We start from the raw sequence: 20,148 nt of genomic DNA on the forward strand, positions 1-20,148 counted from the left end.
GGCAACATGAGGAAGAAGAAACGCACACAGAGCAGTATAACAACATCAAGAGGGCACTGCTGGCTGATAAGCCATAGCAAGCGAACAAGACGGCACTGATTCTAAGGGACGCTTGGAGACGGTATCTTGGAGGATTATACCACCTTTAGGATGGTTCCATTCCACCTATTCTCAAACCAAACACAAAAGTATATCTGCTCTCAGATTAAACACGACCTTAAATAGCAAAGAGATTTTTTTCTTTTGGTACTTTTCAAACTGCAATCGCACCGTCTGTGTCTTACATGTGACTTAAACTTATGATCTGTACTTAGAACAACTTGGGTCTAGTGATAATACAAAGTTCAATTTCAAGACCTATGAATGGAGATTTGCTATCGCACTGGATGTTATACTGTAGACTGAAACTACAAAACTGAGAATGGAGTTTCACACACTACCCTCAACTCAAGAAAAATACAACGAAGAATTCACGCTACCCTCAGGTCATGATAATAGTTCTCTGCAGAGTCCTTCAAAAAAAAAAGAAAAGTTCTCTGCAGAGCACTGAATTCAACGTCACAATTGTACAGCTTATTTCAAAGCTACATCTGATGGGGAGGGAATGTTGAAACATTATTTGTATCTATCCGGATGACTGCAAAATCATCTCGAAGATCAATGATGGATCGATCAAAACCAGAAGCTGTAAAGAAGGAACTTGGACATCACTCCAGGGCTCAGTACGACTTCGAAGCATCCCTCTGAATCAACCTTTCACAGGGGGCACAGGCTAATCTTTTGGGCTTGTTTCCGCCGATGACGAGTCGGAGGAGGAGTCTGTGTTGTACCCAGGAGCACGCGGTGGCAGCTCTGCCACTTCAAGATCAGTAGCTGAACAAGAAATCAACAGACAATATGTCAACTGGGAGTTACTCCTATGAGAACGAGCTCGTTCCAACTTACAAAACTAGGATGGTGGAATCCGGGCTAAATTGTACCAAATATACTCCAATCCAAGTTGTCTATTAGAGTGTTATAAGAATCTATCCATGTATTGTAAAAGAAGTACGAACATAGCTTTTGGATCTAGTGCCTGTTAGTAACCTAGCCTCTAAGGACTTGCTTGTAGCACAGATGTTATAAATGATGTGTTTACTATGCAAGCTAGATGCCCAGATATTTATGCATGTATCATAGTAGAATGACCAACGACAGATTCTTAGCCCCCCAACCAAGAACGAGAAACACAAGGAAGCCTTTTCATTTGTAGAAATAAGAGTCCTCATAGGAAGACTTATGTGTTTGTGCATATAATATGGAGTTGTGGACATCGAATCAGCCAATCAATAATAATTCATATCTCACCTGCAACTTTATGAACCTTAGACTTGTTTAACTTCTTTGTGTGCCGCCGTATAAGTTTCTTCGTTTTCGTTATAGTCAACTGCCGAGCAAATGGAGAGAACTCAATTTCATTCTCACTCCGTTCACCATGGAAATCATGATCAGCATCTCCTTTCATTGTCTTCAAAACAAATGCCATCGCTTTCTTTTTTTGATTACTGAACAAGCCCTTAACGGAGGTTGCAAATCCATCACCAGCTCCATCACTAGGCTTTTTTAGAAACGCTGGAAGTTGATCAGAACTGCCAGCTTCGTCACCATCACTGTCACTTAAATTAAAATCAGTGGCACTGATTAAAGCTGTAGATGGTTCTTTTTGGCTGCTAGATTTAGCTTTAAACTTTTTACCCTGTAAATGAGAAATAAGTAACCTTGAAGTCAAATTATTGAAATGTTAATGTTTCTTACAAGTTGAATATTTCCATCTAGATTCCTTCTGGAAGTCATAAAAATAGCAACAAGATAACATTGAACTATAAACACACATTTACATCTAGCTTTGCAATATATGCCATTTTAATTTTTAACAGCTAAGCATTTGGAATTTGAAATGCTGTTTCAACTTCAAAAGTTTGTGAGTAAATCAAAATTACTTGCCTGCATGCCTGTAACAGACTTCAATACACCCCATACAATATGTTTCTTTACTCGTGAAAACAGTCTTGCCCATGTTCCAGTAAAATCCTCACGATGGAAGGTATCCATAAGTAGCCTTACATCACTAACAGCAAATGGCAATCCTTCATACGTGAGCTGCAATTCAACCTTGCATACCAAGAATTGTTGTCATGAGACCAAATAGCGAGCACATTACATGAAAAGGACTATTTAAAGGAAGTGGTTATTGTTTGATCATGTCATGTATTTACAAGTATCAGGTTATTAAAAAAAATCTGCATACAGTAAGTAAATGCCAACCTGACTTATTTTTATATTGCGGAAGTCCATCATTTTTTGAGGTCTAGATTGTTTCACCTCATTGGGCTCTACAATTTTCTTATCCTCACGAGTAGAGCGAACAGGACGTAACTTGGAATCCTTAGCAGCATCTTGAGGTTCATATTGACCCTCCATTTGTGAAACAAGTTCGTTAGCTACAGACTCAGCAACTGTTTCCTCCCATGTCCTGTCAAACGAAGATGTCCTTCGAAGTTCAGGCTTCTGTGCAAATGTAGTTTCTTTTGATGACTGGTTATTGGGACTGTTTGTCTCTGTAACAGAAGTGTTTTTCTTTCTTCGTGTCCCTGCTGTAGTGGAGACCTTGAAAAGCTCCTATATACAGTGAAAAGTAACATAAGGAACAAAGAGGAAAGCATAATAAAATTTGAAACATCAAAGAACACCAAACAATCTAACCTGTCGCTTTTGTGGTTGCTGTTCATCTCCAGGGAAGAAATATCCCCACATCATTCTGTACATTGCTTCAGTCAAATGAATTTTTAGTGGATAGATGTCTACCTGCAGTTACAAGAGTAAAACGGAACCACTTTTATTATTTATTGACATCCATATAAGTGTGCCTGCCAAAAAAAAAAACAAAACAAGGCAGTATAGAGTTGCACTATACTAATCCTTATTTGTGCATCATGATCTGCATTTCGTTTATCTAACTATGGTAGTGAAAAAAAAACTAGCAATCACAGGAAAAATATGATTCTAAACTTAAAAATACTATCAGTTCAATGAAAAGATTTCAGTTGAACTTACTAAGAAACTCTCGATAACTGAATTCCCACCAGTTGGAGCTCCCTGCCGGGCATTAACACGAAGCATTGCATTCCTGCATTTGAAATGAGTCATGAAGCATGATTGGCCAAGGCAGAGAACTGATACAGCCGCAGGTTTCACAATAAGGCGATGTTTTGGACATCAAATTGACATGGTTACTTTTTCTGCCCATAGTTATGACCAGAGGGAATATATAATAAACTAAAACAGTCCAATGAATGTATGAAGGGTAATAACAAATATAAAGAAAAAAACATAAAAAAATCAAATTACAGAACGTAGCAGATATCTCTCTCTCTCTCTCTTTTTGAAACATAAGAACGTAGCAGATCGGGCCTGTTGGAAAGGAGCGAATGGATCCAAATCCTTACAAAATTCCCAGGGCAATCCCATCTACCAAATTTATGGTTTACAAACATTTCAAAGTTAATCCTTTAGGAAAATATTATGAAGAGGAGGATGTATAGAATTGCAACCTACAGCCCATGAACTTCAGCATCTAAGGCGTTATCTCTGTTCCTTCGAACACTTTTCCTATACTTACACCACTACTGTCAGCCTGAAAATGAATCATCTTAAGAAGTTAAAGCATCTAGAGTTCCATCTACAAAAATACGTTGCCAAACTACTGAAGAGAGCATGCTTTAAAGGCATGCCCTAGCACATCATTGCGATGTTATAAAATACTAGATATTTAGGCTAGCCATATCATTGTGATACTGTACATACTATATGATAGACATCCCTGAAAACATTGTCCTAAATAAAGAAATAGAAAAGACTGCACAAAGCTACATGTGAGCATCTAAATAGTCATGTACACAACTCAAGAGAAAAGATGCTTACTTGCCCCATTCAGAAGGTGGATTCCAGGGTGCTACAACAGTATCTGATTTTGCATTAGCAAGTCCATTTTTTAGGACGAACAACTTGGTTGTCAACTGGGCGATGCCAATATCTTTGTAGTCTCGGTCGAAATCAAAAATCTACAGATCAACAAAAATCAGTGCAAAAATCTATGTTTGGATCAAAAGTTTGTTTTCAACAGGAACTATCATCATTCTTGAGCACAATTTGAACAAAGTACTTCTATGTGCTATCAGAAACGACAATCAAGAATACATTTGACTGGAAAGAAATCAAGTTTACCATATCGTTTATCTCAGCCTCAGAAAAGGATTTTCCATCTGCTAACATGCTCCACACAATCTTTTTTATCCGCACCGAAATTCTCATGGCAAATGAAGGGCTTTTGTTCTTTTCCTTTTCCATCAACCTCAACTGTGCAGCTTTCTGCATAGCAGTTCTTAGCATAGAATATGCTTCTTTCCGACCATTGCGGACATTCACGAGTCGTTTCTTCAGTTGTTTGACCTGGCAGTGGTTAAGTGAGCAATGATGGTAATAAATACATATTAAGGATAATAATCATAACTATATGCTAATGTGGACTAAAGCAAGTACTCCCTCCGTCCCAAAATATAAGAGTTTCTGGTTTCATCCTAAGTCAAACTATTCTAAGTTTGGCCAACGTTTGTAGAAAGGAGTATGAACTTCTACAATATCAAACAAGTAAGTTATGAAAAATATATTTCATAATATATCCAATGATGTCCATTTGATATCATAAACATTATTAACTTAGGATAATTTGATATGAAAAAAACAGAAACGCTTATATTTTTTTGGACGGAGGAAGTATTAATTAAGGTATGAACTACTAAATGAAGATAACTGAAGAATACAATCATATAAGTATTTTTTATACTAATAGTAATATTAACTCAAAATAGATATAACCATGATACTTCTGAACATACCAGCATTAACCTTGAACCAGTAACAATCCATGCAGCGTCATCAGCCTTTGGTGACTGACTCTGATCATGAGATGATTCACCACAGGTAGATAAGGCTCGGATATCATCAAGCAGTAGCTTCCGAGCTCTTTCTTTTACTTCAACACCAATCTTAGCTAATTCTACCTCCTCAACTCCATCAGGTACAACTGCATCGGATGCTTCTTCAATGTCGTCATCATCATTGTCCAGGGGATAGCTTAGATTACTCTTTGGTTTTCTGAGAAATTGACAAGTCCAATTAGTGCAAAGCAATATTACTAAGACAAGAATGGTCTGATCAATATAGAGTAAAACATCTTTTTAGATACAGACTTTTATTCAAGGACATGATTGCACATGTTTCATTTAAGAGTTAGGCCAATCTTACAAAGTCCTACATAAAGCAAAAAAACAAGGAGTACAAACAACTAGCAACAGGGTCGAGGAACCTCACACTACAAACTACAAACTACAGCAACCAGTCAGATGGTCGCCAATAGCAACCACCTGGCGCCAACGGTTACACAAAAGGGGTAACCGGAAGGTAGAGGAGGTCAACCATCAAAACAGTGGGTTAAGCTAATGTGTTTCATTTGGTAACAAGAAGCCTACTAACGACCACCTCCTCGCCCCTTCTTTAATCTCGTCCACGAGCTGTATCGGCCGATGCAAAATTACCCGAAAGACCCGTGCATTCCGTTCATTCCAAATTCTCCAACATGTCAGCAGCACTACCGAATCGAAGCAGCAAAGATGGGATTTGGTGATGTTTTTGCGGTTTGATATGCCACCAGTCGACCATAGAGGATGCATCCAGCGGTATCCGACCATGGAAGCCAAATGCACGCAGCGACCGGACCCAGATTTCTGTGCTAAAGGGGCAGGAGATAGGTGAGTCTCTTGCTCCTGATCGCAAAGTGTGCAGTTACCGTGGTTTTAGATACAGAAAGAGCTTGTTTTACAGTACTGCTTGGTAAGGAAGTGACAAATCATGAAATACCACAAAAAAGGACAAAAACATCGATGTCACAGGTATATAATCAGTGGGAGTAATAACTCTTTCCTGCCAATGCCATAGGCCAATTCAAAATGCCTGCCTTTAGTTAGTGCATGGAAGTGAAGTATAATTTAATACTAAAGCATTTATCTGTGCCAGACAGGAAAACATATCTACTAGCTGGTTAACTTGAATCACTAAGCTAAGGACAACAAGCAAACTGGATATACAGTAGTCCATGAACTTATTTATTAAAGTTTGTCCAAGGTCTGGCTCATGACACAACAAACTTCTTAGCACTGGGGCCTGCAAAACATGTGGAACAATTTTATTTTATTTTATTTTGAACGCAATGGCAGGAGCTCTGCCTTTCAATTAAGAGAGGAAAAAAGATGTTTATGTACAGGTGGCCTTGGAGAGAAAAGAAAACATGTGGAACAATTACGTCCTTCAAATATTGTCTGTAGGTGCTATGTGCCCATGTTACTGGGACCAAATGTTAAATGCTTCATTGAGTGCGGGCACACAAAGACACAACACATACGCACAGGAACACAAGTGCACAAAACCCTACAAGATCAACACTGCGATGCACGGTAAAGGTATAGGCAAACTATTAAAATGTTGAAACACTGTAAACTATAGCCATATGAAGTCTTTGAACCCATCAAAATATGGGCCACATACACTAATGTATTACTGTTTCTGGTAGAATTTTTTAGCTACTTTAGCAAGTGACTTAAAGTGTTTAAATACTTATGGATCGCTTTCTCTAGCCAATGTTTTCCACCAAATATCTCCATTAGTAGATAATATATACAAATAAACACAGACTAAGCACGTGACTGTCTCACTTGTTTATGTTGGCCTTGTATGTTTACAAGATGAATGGTATGTACAAACATGTAAAGAACTTACAGTTTCCATCTTATTGAAGTTATTGCAATATATGTTTTGCACTGGAAGAAATGTGCCTCATTGATACCTGAGTTCAGTGTGATCTACACGGCTACACCCATATTCAGACAAATGTAACTAAGAATAACAGCTGTGAGATTAGGTAGATTTCATAGCTCAATTAATCTACCAAGCATATACTGTGTGAAGCATTTAAATTTGCTAGGATGTAAATAGGAATACTTTAGCAGTTCGTCTATCAGCAGCACATTAACTGGCTGCGCTATGAAGATAATGCATGAGAACACCATCAAATGGGCTGCTGATCTTTTCAGGAAAACGTGAACCATGCAGATATCTTTGTCCAAAAACTTCCAGGTACCGCGTGTACGCTTGTATATATAGCAGAATTGTTGCTTCCTTACATCATGCGAGCAGTTTTAAGATATTTCCTTGTTCCTTGGTAAATGTACTTTTTTTACTCTTTCTTCCATCTATTTTTGTTTCCCAATTTTAGTAGTAGACTAATATATTTTACTTAGTAACAAGGAATTATATTGTTCTCACATCCCAAAAAAAATATTGTTAAAAGTTGCTTTACCAGATAAAACAATTTTTTAAAGGAAAAAATGGCTGAATAATATCTTTCATTTTCATTACAATTGGGAAAACATTGGCAGGAATCAGGATGAACATTTTGGGAAGAAGAGAGGAAAAAAAAGACAATCTGTTAAACTTTAGGACCAACAAGCAGGAGCCACAAAATTGGCTCTAGATGTAATTGCTGAAATGCTAAAATGGAAGGACTACAAGATAGGCGATGTTCTCCTTAAAAAAAATAAAGAAAGAAGATAGATGATTTACTTGGGAGTTCTTGCAAAGAGAAGGTTAGTCAATACGTCCATCATAACTTGAAATTGTCGTGATGTCATACCAGCAGTTATGTCTGGTGAGTTAAATGTCAGCTCTTTCAGTGGTTTAACCTGCATACCAGAGCCAGTTGATGAATAAACTAGTTCCCTCCACTAATAGTTGCAAAATTATGCTCAGGAAAAGGTTTTAGCAAAATGAAATCATTGACAAGAGAATAGACCTTTAGTTCAGGGGTTCCTCCCTTATGCCTTGTGTAGCGGAAATACATTTGGCATGGCATAAATACCCTTTCAAGTAATGCACCCGTTCTCTTAACTTCAGATGATCTCCGGTGTATTTTTGGCAACCACTGAATACCAGCACCTGGATCAACATCTGTGGGAGCAACATGAGCCTGAACATGCTCCAACATGACAGAGAGCTCCACACGTGACCAGGTCATTTCTGGCCCAGTCCCACCAGTAGCACCATTACTGGAACCAGTTGCTTTCTCAAACATCTCTTGACCAACTTGCACAATTGAATGAAATGAACGAACCATGACCCGCCCACTACCAGCAGCTAGCAGAAACCTACCCTGATATGTTGAGCGGATATCTAATAAGTAGTTGGAGCAGCGCTTCTAAGATTTTAATGCAATTAATGGAGGATGAAAGGAATACTCTCATAAATTTCAACACCATGTTGCCAACAAATAATTGAGAAAAGCGGCCTTGAAACTAAATTCATTACCTACACTTGCCATCTTAACATTTCTCTAATCCATTATTAGCCATCCAAGAAATGTGAATTGGATTCTTTAAAAATAAATGCTTCCTTTATAAAAGAAAAGCTCAATCAAATGATAATATTTAGTTATATCGTAGTACTTTTGTTCAATATGCAGGGTAACCTCTGCCTCCACAATTTGCTTTAGCAAACCAGCCGGTTTTGGTTTCCAGTCCCCCAGCAGGCCAGAAAGGTTTTGAAGTGGGATAATGACAGGCTTATGAAATACAAAATCACATGAAAGTTTCTTGCATTTAACAAACATAGCAAAGAAGTGCAGTGGCAATTTACTCACATTTGCTTCTTCTGAATGCAAATTGAACTGAGGTTGGACAACATTAACCATGAAATGCCTGGTACCTTCCTCTTCTGAATCATTATTATTTGACGGCTTAAGTGCTACATCACACAGCAAGAAAATAGAGAGTGAAAAAATGGAATGTAATTTCAATATTTTTTAGTGTTTAACACATTGCTGAAAACTAAATAATATGACAAGAATGTGCTAATTGATAAAAATAAATAACAACTTAGTCATTGATTGAACACAATTATGTCAAGAACTAGGAAACATAGGATTGTGTTATTGATCATACCATTTTCACTACTTGATGTCAGATCTGGCTTGCCAGATCCATTGGAAGGTGGTGACTCTGAACTCTTGATTTGTTGAGGTTCAGAAGGCTGTGATGTTGAGGACACAGAACTGAGAGCTCCATCCTTGGACATCTCAGCTTCTTTAATTAACTGCTTCTTCTCGAGAATCTTTTTTTGGGTGTATTGGCGAGAAGGAGATGGCTTTGGAGGCTGAAATGCCTGAGTTAAACCACCAACCCAAGAGAGGATAGCAGCCCGGTTTTCTAAATTCCACAAAATCTTTAATCCATAGACAAAAACTCTCTGGCAACTATCAGCAACCACCACATTGAATCCCTCATCATCACTACCTGATTGATCATGATCACTTTCATCCCCCCCATCAAACTCAGACTTGATTAATGGCATTTCAGTTTTTTTTCTGCCATCTTCCTGCCATGCTGATAATCTAGCAGCATCAGCCTTGGGAGTTTGTTTTCGTATTGTGAAATAATCAGAGTACAGAAAGAATCCATCATCTCGGCTTTTCTCGGTTGGACTAGTTTTCTTTTTGCCCTTTTCACAACCAAGACTATCTTTATCTTTTGTCAGCAGACTCTTATTTTCTATCTTAGAATCCTTAGAAGTTGATGATTCAGGAATTCTGTTAATAAATACCTTCAACAAGTGCAGATCTATGCCCTGGTAGACAAGATCAAGAGGTTCACGCTTGCATTCGAAGGTGAATATCTGCTTCCCGCGGCTGAAAGCTATTTCATACCTAAACTTTGTGAAGTGTAGTGTCAAACCTTTTGCAGGATCATCTGCCTGTAGAGGCATGTTTTTAATCTGTAATAGCATGGCATCAAAACGAATGCACTGTTCTGTCATAACTCTGTCAAGTGGGAGGTTACCAGATCGTATAAATCTGGGAACTCCAAAACGTGGAAACCTCGAAAACAGTCGTAGTTTATGGGGAGGAAGAAAAAACAAGTTCACCCACTTCATTAGCCAGACCAAATCATGCACCCCCACGTTCACAGTTGGAGAATCAGTTGTATACAAATTACTCTTCTGTTGGTGTTCTATGGGTTCAGTAGTAGAAGGCTTAAGTGAAAAGCTCCACTTCAGTGACAGAGAAGTTGAGCGGAATGCATCAAAAACTTTATCCCGTGGTTTTCCCTCTGCAGGAAGAGCAAATATAAAATGATCCATAGGATTACCTGAATCACAACCCCACTGTATTGAAATATCCATGAAAAAGGAGGGGGTTTCAAGGAAAGGTATAGCTGGATGGTGTGGAATTTCTAAACTGGACTTCTTTGCTAGACTCTCTAAGCTAGTTAGGTATATCCTTAGATACTTTGAAGACAGACTGACATAACCATCCACATAATGTATTTCCATGAAATCAGTTTTGATTAGCATCTCATCAAGCTTCTCATAAGGGCTTGTCGCAGCAGGGAGATGCCACTTTGTCTCATTCAAACACAATTTAAATTTTCCATGAATATAGTTCCTCATATCATCCCACCAGGGTAAGCTGCGCTCTCTTCTAGGGGGCTCAGGACGCTCAAAATACCACCTCTTAGCTAAATTTGCCCTCCTGAGTGCACAAGTAAAAGCATAGCTTACATCAGCAAGAACTGGCTCATAACCAACTCCAAATGATACTTCCCCCTTTTTAAAATAGAGTGGTATGTCAGCATATGTTTTCATTGGTGGGGTATAACCAGTTGCAGAGCGTAGCAGATTTACTCTCCACCATTTGCCAACATAGACATCTTGTCGTACTTGGGGCTGAAAACAGGTTGCCTGCCACCAAGGGGGGGATCAGTACAATTTCGAATGATGCTTGATCACCATACAGAATTATACAAAAGTTCTGGAGAATATCATTTTGTTGAAATACTGAATGATATGCTCAAACAAAATAAGGAAGAAACTACAAAGATATGCAGTTAGATGAAGCCATTATTTTTTCTACTGTTACAAGGTCAGTTAACCATTATAGTGGTATTTCACGGAAATAGTTAGCAATTCTAACACTACTTTATCAGTGATCGGCAAGGAATGCTAACCTGCTGAGCCAGCACAAGGCGTCCATCACATTTTCCATTGCTTCCAGAAAAGAGTGGAAATGTGTAGTCTCTCAAGTACGCAGATAAGGATTTAGTTTTCAAACTAAAATTGCTACCATACAATCGGGAAAATGGGATATCATCTTTGGCACAAACTGGATCTACAGATTTAATAAAACTAATCATTCCTTCATCACCGCCGTCGATCTTTGATAAGCTCACATCAACATCTTTTGCACATACTGACATAACTGATGCTCTACGAGTACTCATCTTGAATCCTGACTGGAAGCCACTTGAACAAGCACCTGACCCTTCTGATACTGGCAATTTCTGGCATGCTTGGTAATATGACTGAAATGCTTGTCTATAGATCTCTTCCCTGAGTTTTTCAATGGAGTGTGTGCCAGGAACATCTGCATCAGCATCAGGGCCACCACTGTTCTTTTCAGAAGAAGTATCCAGTTTTGCCTTGGGGGAATCCTTATTTTTACCTGAAGAAAGCTCATCAAGTAGATTCAACCTAACTGTGGACTCATAAAATATATTCTTCATTAAAGTCATATGCTCATCAAGCCATCCTTGCATGGGCTCTTCCTCAATTTCTGCTATCAGGTCACGTACGATGATCCGCACATACCGAAATGCCATTGATTTTGGTTTGCTCTTTTTGCTGCTGGTGGTGCTAGATTTCTTCTCAGGAAACAAAACAGATGTTTTCGCTGCAGAAATAAGTTTAAAGGCCCTCAACGTGTCTTCTACGGCATCATCAATAGCTCTCAGTTGCAACCTAAAAGGCAAGCAAATATTAACATCACGGCATTGAATAACCCAATCACATGCAGCTGCAGATTGTAACTTCTTATCAGAATTGCTATCAGAAACAGAAACTGGGATACGAGATAACTGCATACGACTGCTTTTTAATATCCACGCATCACAAAAGCTGACTGATATTCCCTCAACCAAAACACCTATCTTTGCATTCTCAGAAAATATGTATCCAACAGTAATCATTGCCTCAACCCCATCAGCAAATTCACCTGAAATTTTTAGTGATTCTAAATCAATGGCAATTACTGATTCTCGCTTCTTTTGTACCTTCTCTTGCTGACCATGGTCTGTGGGTGATTCTTTTTTGGACAGAATATCCACGTTCAATGTTTCATCTTTTACCTCGGTAACAGAATTCTGTAGTTTCATTCTATGCAGAACAGATTTAAGTCGTGTAGCTACTTCAAGCAATTCCAGATAGGGATCAGGTTCCCACCTTACTGCAATGTCAGTCACATTGATGAGAGAGCAGGCTGCAATATCTAATCCACCAGAACGCTGGACAAACTTTGCTTTACGCACATCAAAAAGCTTGGTTTCCTCTACAGGTTTATTATCAAGCTGGTCCTCTTTATGTATCAATCTAAAGTTCTCAAGTTCAACCTGCATGGAGTGCTTTGCCTTATTCAAAGATACACCAAACTGATAGATCTCAAGAGAAGTGGAGAAGTGCACATTCTTATGATCCGGAAGGCTGGTAGAATTTACATAAGCCATCCTTGGGGAACCATTATCTTCGTTGATGATTACAACACGACCACCCTGAGAACCAAAATTTACACGCTTTGGGTCAGCAATACTCATATCTTCCAGCCTCATGTCACCATCATACACAATAGAGCACTGTGCAACATTGATTTTGAGAAGCTGTGCTCCTTTAGCTTTCTTGGTAGATTTTTGAGAAGCATTCTCCTGGACAGATCGCTTCTTAGGAGGCAAAATGCTTTTCAGGAACACTTTATATGACATTGCAGTTGCACAAAGTGACTCAAGATAGTAAAAACAAAAGTGCATTCTGATTCCAGATATATTAACAGAGATAGAAGTTTTAGCATGGTCCTCATCACTATCTTTGCCTGGGCCCATTTGTTCCAAATCAAGAGTTGAATGGCTAATGTGCAGTAAAGTGCCCGAAGCATTTTCTTTCATTGACTGTTGGTGTTTACCAGAAACAATAAATTTTAAGTCTCCAAGTTTGGCATGCAACTGAGTTCCTTGGTCTATCATCTTACTTGCAGAAACATTAGCTGATTGAAAAAGACACTGCATTATCCAGTACAGACAGAGCGAGATTAGTATGTTAATACAAGATTGCAATGTCATAATTCGTGATATCATTAGCCATTTGGACACATAAAAAGCCTCAAACCATTTAAACAGCTTAATTTTTGTTTTCAAGGAAATACAGTAGGGAGGCCCCTTATTTATTTAAACAGCACTACCAGGGGGGTGTTGTAACTCGACCTGTGAGGGGTAAGACAGCCCTGCATATTGCATTAAGAAGAAGACCTTCTCACACAGGTCGAGAAAACCCCCGAACTCCTGCCCCACCCATACACAGCAGCACCGCAGCCCATGTGAGAATGACCATGTGAGAATGACCATAACCAGCCGGGCCTTAGACCTGTACTTTGGCGTGGGACAGACGAGGGGATTTATTTAACCTCAGCCTGAAATTTGCTCCCACGGGGAGTCGAACTCAGGACCTGGCCCCTTCTTAGAGCTAAACCAAGTGAGGTGTCCTTCCACCCTGGTCTAGTTTTTTTATGGTATTTAAACATGATAGTTAGAAATCCCTTGGTATCAATCTCCCATGCTACCAAGCTTACACAAATCCCATGAAAGAGTTGGAAATGTACCCATTGTTGTCACCATGACACTTTGGGAATGGAACAGACACCATATGTTAGCCAGATAGTAGGCTGCATGGTCAAATACTCTAAATTGGCTCCTAACCTTGTTGCTTTATTTCCTAAGATGGTGCTCAAGTGAAGGATAGTCGCAGAAGGGCTTCATAATCATCGGTGGGTGGCTGACATTAAAGGAACCTTGACAATAAAGCCATTGAGGAATATCTACTGATTTGGGATCAGTGTTTTCAAGTCATCTGACTAATCACGAATTGACGATTAGTCGCACTAATCAGTCCCCTGACCTCAATTAGGCACTACGACCCAATTAGGCTGATTAGAAATCAAGTCATCCAATTTAGTCACGATTTAATCCTAGGTTGTGGATGACTAATCTGGAAGGGGATGAAATGCAAGTTGGGCTTGGCAGCTGTGCACTTGGCACATGGACTTAGTATTTTTTTTGGCTCAGTAGGGTTTCAATATATACATCTCCCAGTCATCCATCCCCTCCATCCACTGCCTGTACGAGCTTCCACTGCCTGTACAAGCTTTCACTGCCAAGCAGGAGAACGGATAAATTCTCACTGCCTGTAATGCTAGTGTTCTCTTCCACCTCCTCCACTACCATCCTGCCTGGCTCTACTACTGCTGCAGCTACTCTAGTTGTCTGGGATGGATTATGGAGTTTTGGACTAGGACCAAGACCAACTTTTTTTTAGATAAAGGAACAGTGTTCCAGCCTCTGCACTTTACCAATAAGTGTATGCAGCCAAGCAATCGCAGATCACAACAACACTTAGGTTGCGACACAACATAGAAAGGAAAGGTACAAACATAGCAGCACAAAGAAATTGGGATATTCTAAGAATCAAACCGATTGCTAAAGCAAGACCAACTATATAGTTTATACATCCTATGTACCAGTGAATTTAGGCAGGATGACCATACTGCCGACTAGAACCAATTATGATCGACTAATCAATCTGGTTGACAAGTAATCGCAATTAGTCGGCTGATTAGTGCCATGGCAACTAGGGTTGACTAGACGATTTGAAAACATTGTTTTGGATTTGGTTGAGGATGTGATTTTGCAATATAATGTGCAGGATCGACACGTTTGGAAACTCTCTGGCTCAGAGTATACTCTTGCAATCATCCGATAAGGCTTTCTTTGTGGTCACCATCGGATTTGCACCATGGAAAAAGAAATATGGAAATCCTGGGCTCCACTATGTTGCAAGCTTTTCACATGGCTGGCTGTTCTTAAGCACTGTTGGACAGACGATAGTTTGGCAAAGATAGGTCTCCATGATGCTCCTCGCTGCTCTCTTTGTGGTCAAGCTGATAGACCATGCAGCACGTTCTTATCTCTTGCGTTGTCTCTTGGCAAGTTTTGTGTCCATCATTCTCCAACAGGCTAGGCTTGAGAGGATTTCGTCTTCTACTAATGCTGTGAATTTTTCTAGCTGGTGGAGTCACTCTGTCAAGTAGGGATGCAAGCGGGCTTGTCAAGGAACCCACAAACATGCTTAATTTTTGTGGGTTCGTGGACAAGCCTGCTTGCATCCCTACTGTCAAGCAAGTGGACAAACTCCGTTAGTTATCATTGTTGCTTGAGAGCTTTGGAAACATGACAACAATGTGGTTTCAATGCTGCTCCTCCAAATGCAAACAAAGTCGTGTGGGCTATCAAGGAGGAAGGAACTTTGTGGTCTACAGCAGGGGATTGCTTTTACTCAATATAGGGAAAGGGGATTGCTTTTACTTAATCTGGTGGAGGTGCTTACTCACCTACATATCACTCTCTCCATAAGTGCCACTATTCCCTTCATATCAATGCCATCAATCTCTCTATAGTTTTATGGATGCTAAATGGCATGATTGTTTTAGCAACATATGAAGGTGAGTTATAGATAGAACATGCAATTATTAGAATAAGTAGATTTTCTTAGTCTGAGCCGTGTGAATAATGCAATGCAAGCAACAAAACCAACTGAGAACAGAAAAGTACAGCACAGCAGCCATAAGGCACTTAATACTTACATGGTAAAGTGGTACATCATCAAGACTATGAAGCACAAGAGTCAACTCAGGAGCTGACAGTGTGCATGCCAAAGACAATGCTAATTTTTCTTTGGGTGCCTTCTTTTGCTGAGGATTGTCCTGAAGAACAAGAGGCTTCTTTTTATCTGAGTTTATTCTAATCAGTGGCTTAATTCTGCTTACAATGAGGTTACATTGGAATCCACTAATCTTGATATCTACTTCAGCTTGAACTGGCAATGTTGTCTGAGAGAGAAAAATGCATAAGCACATTAGCTCCAAAAGGAATTATACACCCGAAAAAAACTTTAAAAAAACATCTTATCTGTGTATCAAAGGGAAGCCTTATCTGTGTGCAAGGGAAGTAATGTCCAAAAAATGATAATAAAAGAAGGTAGATGGAGGCCCCTCAAAATTCTCCAAGGGAAATCGAAGGATCCAAAATAGTAGAGTTTGAATTAATAAAGAAATAAGGTCAAGCTAACCTGAGATGGAATGTTAGCTGAAACGACTGTCGAAACTTTTATAACCTCTAGTACAGAGGTGGCACCATCCATTAGAAGCTGGAAAAACAATCAGTCATTTTTTTCTATAGAAAACAATCGTGTTGAAATAACCAAAACTGAAAAAACTTATATTTCCTATAGATAACATAAAAACATACATGAATCTCCGTTATATCAGTTTCCAACCGAAGATGTGTTGTGACCTCTCCGAAGTCTTGCTGTGGTTGTAACCTTGTACATCTCAAAGATATGCTACCAATTTCATTGTTGATTGAGAGGCCATGATCTTTAGGCAAAAACTTCAGATCAAGTTTGGACATATTGAAGCTAACCTTCCAAATAAAACTACATTTTAGTGAACAGTAATCCAACAGTTGTTTTAAAAAATCACAGTAACAATTTAAAATGGCAAATATAGACAGTATGAGATAACTTGAAAGTTTTGAATTGTACCCTAGGTAAAGTTAAACTCCCAAATACCTCGGTTACATGTGCTAGCAAAGAACATTTGAGTTGCATTTTATAACTTATATGATATTCGACATCACCTCTAACTATTTGTTTCTGATATTTCTTCAGTCCTATAATAATTGGACACTCAGCAGTGATTTAATGAGCAATATCACAACCAGTGAAGAACGATTATTCGACGGTTCTATACTTAAAGAAATACGCATCCTGCACATACTGTATATATATCCAGAATAGATTTAGCTTTGCTAAGCAATATCACTCCAATGCAGCCTCCCTCCAAGTCAATATAAATAACAAAAAGTATATGTCCACATATTTTATAGGGAAAATGAACCAATACGACTATTGTCAAAGGTATAAGCAAGCATAAACAAGCTAAAAAAATAAAAGATGAACTATGCATGCAGTAGAGCAAAATACTTGTGGATAGATAAATATAGAAACATCAGTTGTACTCTATGGAGTTCATACAACCTTTTCGGGAAACATACTGATCTTCTTATTTAGTGATGCAAGTTTGCCCCCTTCGGATCTGGCTGTTGATTTATTATCCACAGAAGGTTCATCCTTTTGCTCAGCAACAGTAGAGGCAGATGGTTTCTTTTTTGCAAGTAATTTCTCTTCCAAATTCACAACAATTGGACCAAGCATCAAGTCCAAATTTTTTACTCTAATTGCTTTATCCCTAAAAGACATAGTCAAGAATAGTTCCTATTGTTAATTATTTCATTATTTATAAATCTGATGAAGTTTGCAAAGCATTGACTTAACGTGTTACCTCTGATGAAGGTCACATGAGAGTGATATATCCTCAAACAGGAAAGAGCTACAGTCTGAAGTGTCCATGGCTGAACAATATTGTCCACTAACCCACCAATCCAATTTTCTAAACACCGATGTGTTGTTTTCAATGCTGTCTGACTCCAGTGCTTGCACAAATACAGGTACGATATTAACTTGAACATTAAGAACTGGATCCAGTCCTCCAGTTTTAGATATATCAATCTTAAGGTCCTTGATACCAACAGCAGCTTTTGGAGCCTGCAGTATGTAGAGACAAGTTATGCCAAGTTATCAACACGCGTACATGAGAGAGAGAGAGAGAGAGAAGCAAAACAGAGAACACATGTTAGAGCCATTGTGACTCATATGTACCTCTTGTTAAAAAATGTCATAGATTAATTACAAAACAAAAAAGATAAGCATATTCCATATAAATTGTTATCGAACAAATCTAAAGATGGCTTCACTTGCATTATAAAGCTCCTAACAACAAAAGAAAAAAATGATGATGGTTTAACTATTTGGATATGGATCTATCCTATAGAATGTACCGAAGACTGAACCAGAACCAGAGCACACATCTGCTAGCACAAGAACTTAGGACAAAAGTCTGTCAAGCGACTAAACCTTTGAGAATATGTGACTATACAACTATTACAACTTATGAACCTCTTTATTTCCAGCATCTGCTAATAATGACAGGGAAAAAATGTTTATGGGGTTACTGGGAGAGAGATATGGCATTCACAAAATTGTGAGTGTTCATAATAATATAGCTGTGATTGATGGAGTTTAAGTATGTGAACAGTAGGCAGTACCTTAAGCCTCAGCTCCACTATGGATAATGACAACAGACTGGCCATGCTTGTTATCAGACTCCATTTTGCTTGTCCTTTCGATTTTCCTTTTGATTTGGCTGCTGTGGTCGAGGTCGGTTTGCGAGGGGCAGGTTTCTTTTTGTTAGCGGATTTCACAGGTTGCCTGAGGACAACATCCAAATCAGAGATTTGCAGTTGCAGGATTGGGCCATGGGTTAGTATTGTAAATCCCAGCTGAGTGATCGGTTTCCGCAGGCCAAGTCTAATTTCACCAATGCAGATGGACTCAACAGCGCCCTGAAATGCAATGCAAACGCGGATGGATCCATATGTCAGGATTGGCATTGCCATTGGCGTGGAGGGATGAGAAGCCACAAAAGTAGCTAGACGGGGAGGGGAGAGGTACCTTCGGTGATGAAATGGTGATGTCCCTCAGGTAATTGAGGCCGTAGGAGCGGCAACCGATGGAGACCTTGGCCGCGCGTCGGAGCACCCAGGCTACCGCCCTGGCGAGTAAACTGCGATTGGAGTTCGCAACACACAGATCCTTGAGATTGAGAGCCACTCACCCCATCCCATTCCGAGAATTGAGAAACATAACGCATAGCACGGAGACAAATTCGTCCGGTGAGGCATCGTGGGCAAAAAAGGGACGAACAAGGGGGAGCGAACGTACATGACGGCGACGCATCCGGCCGCAGCGGCAAGGGCGGCGAGGATGGCGAGCTTGAAGACGGAGAGGACGAGGCCGTGGCGGAGGACGAGCTCGACGGCTTCCCAGGCGACGACGAACCCCACCAGCAGCTGCACTAGGCCAAGCATCATCTTCGCTTCTCCACCTTGGCCTCTAGCGCTCCGTCATGGCATCAAACCCTTCTTCCTTCCAGAAGAATGCGAGGTCGCCACGGCGGCGAGCAATCGGCGGCGCGCGCTCCGTGCGGGATCCGATTGGTCGTGGTTGTGGGAAGGAAGGTTGAGGCGGAGCGCGGGGCTGAGCGGAGATGGTGCGGGATCGCGGACTGGTGTAATGGAGAGGAGAGGATGGACGGGAGCGGAGTGGGGAAGAGGTGGCGCGCCATTTCCGGGGGGAAGCGAAGGGGGGTGACCGGAGGAAAAGGGTGCGGGCGGAGTGGCGCGGCGGTTACCCACGTCCGAGTCCAAATTCCATAAAAAAAACATTGCCGGCCCTGTCACCGGCACAGGCGTGCGGGGCGGACCGCGTCCAAAGCCAAGCGCAAGCGCCCCGTGGACGGTGGATTGCCAGTTTGCCCCGTCCGCCGCCTCCCTCGCGGCCTCGCCCTCGCCGGTCTGTCAGTTCTGCACCTGTGCTTCAGAGGAGTGCACTGTGGCAGCGCTAGCGTATCAACGACTGATTCAGTTCACGTTACCTGTGCGTCACGTTTTGATGCAATGGATATAGGCCTGAGTTCTCTTGCGAAAAATTTTTGAACTTTATTTGTACGTGACAATTATTATCTAATCTATACCTATCTATAAAAAGGAAAAATTTCAGTCTGCCAATATTTTCTGCCGGCCCTGTTCGGCTTCCGTTCCGTGCCGTGTCCGTGTTCCGTTCGCAGAAACCTCCGTCCGTTTAAAGGTGGTAATAGAGAAAAAGAAAATAAAATATTTTCTAGGGTTTCTAATATAAAATTTTATAAGAATCGCTATCTCCAACGAAGAATGGCTG

At 40.1% G+C, this 20,148-nt stretch overlaps 1 protein-coding gene across 2 annotated transcripts; it reads right to left on the reverse strand.

Moving 5' to 3' along the window:
* Positions 218-19,595, reverse strand: LOC8082285 (protein ABERRANT POLLEN TRANSMISSION 1). Of its 2 annotated transcripts, XM_021447082.1 has the most exons (22): positions 19,135-19,595; positions 18,865-18,976; positions 18,459-18,755; positions 17,636-17,898; positions 17,332-17,542; positions 16,542-16,715; positions 16,363-16,440; positions 15,878-16,123; positions 11,148-13,244; positions 9,087-10,881; positions 8,786-8,889; positions 7,943-8,299; positions 7,714-7,832; positions 4,935-5,193; positions 4,264-4,488; positions 3,961-4,100; positions 3,094-3,166; positions 2,743-2,844; positions 2,305-2,658; positions 1,984-2,151; positions 1,348-1,735; positions 218-873 (listed from the first exon to the last, which is right to left on the reverse strand). In XM_021447082.1, the coding sequence occupies exons 1-22, from the start codon at positions 19,281-19,283 to the stop codon at positions 773-775; spliced, it is 7,812 nt and encodes a 2,603-aa protein (XP_021302757.1). In that variant the 5' UTR covers positions 19,284-19,595; the 3' UTR covers positions 218-772. The 2 variants fall into 2 exon arrangements, with proteins under 2 accessions (XP_021302757.1, XP_021302761.1); XM_021447086.1 differs by lacking the exons at positions 17,636-17,898; positions 18,459-18,755; positions 18,865-18,976; positions 19,135-19,595 and having other exon boundaries at positions 16,542-16,710; positions 17,332-17,467.

This window comes from Sorghum bicolor, chromosome 1 (genome assembly GCF_000003195.3).
Source record: "Sorghum bicolor cultivar BTx623 chromosome 1, Sorghum_bicolor_NCBIv3, whole genome shotgun sequence".
NCBI classification, from domain to species: Eukaryota; Viridiplantae; Streptophyta; class Magnoliopsida; order Poales; family Poaceae; genus Sorghum; species Sorghum bicolor.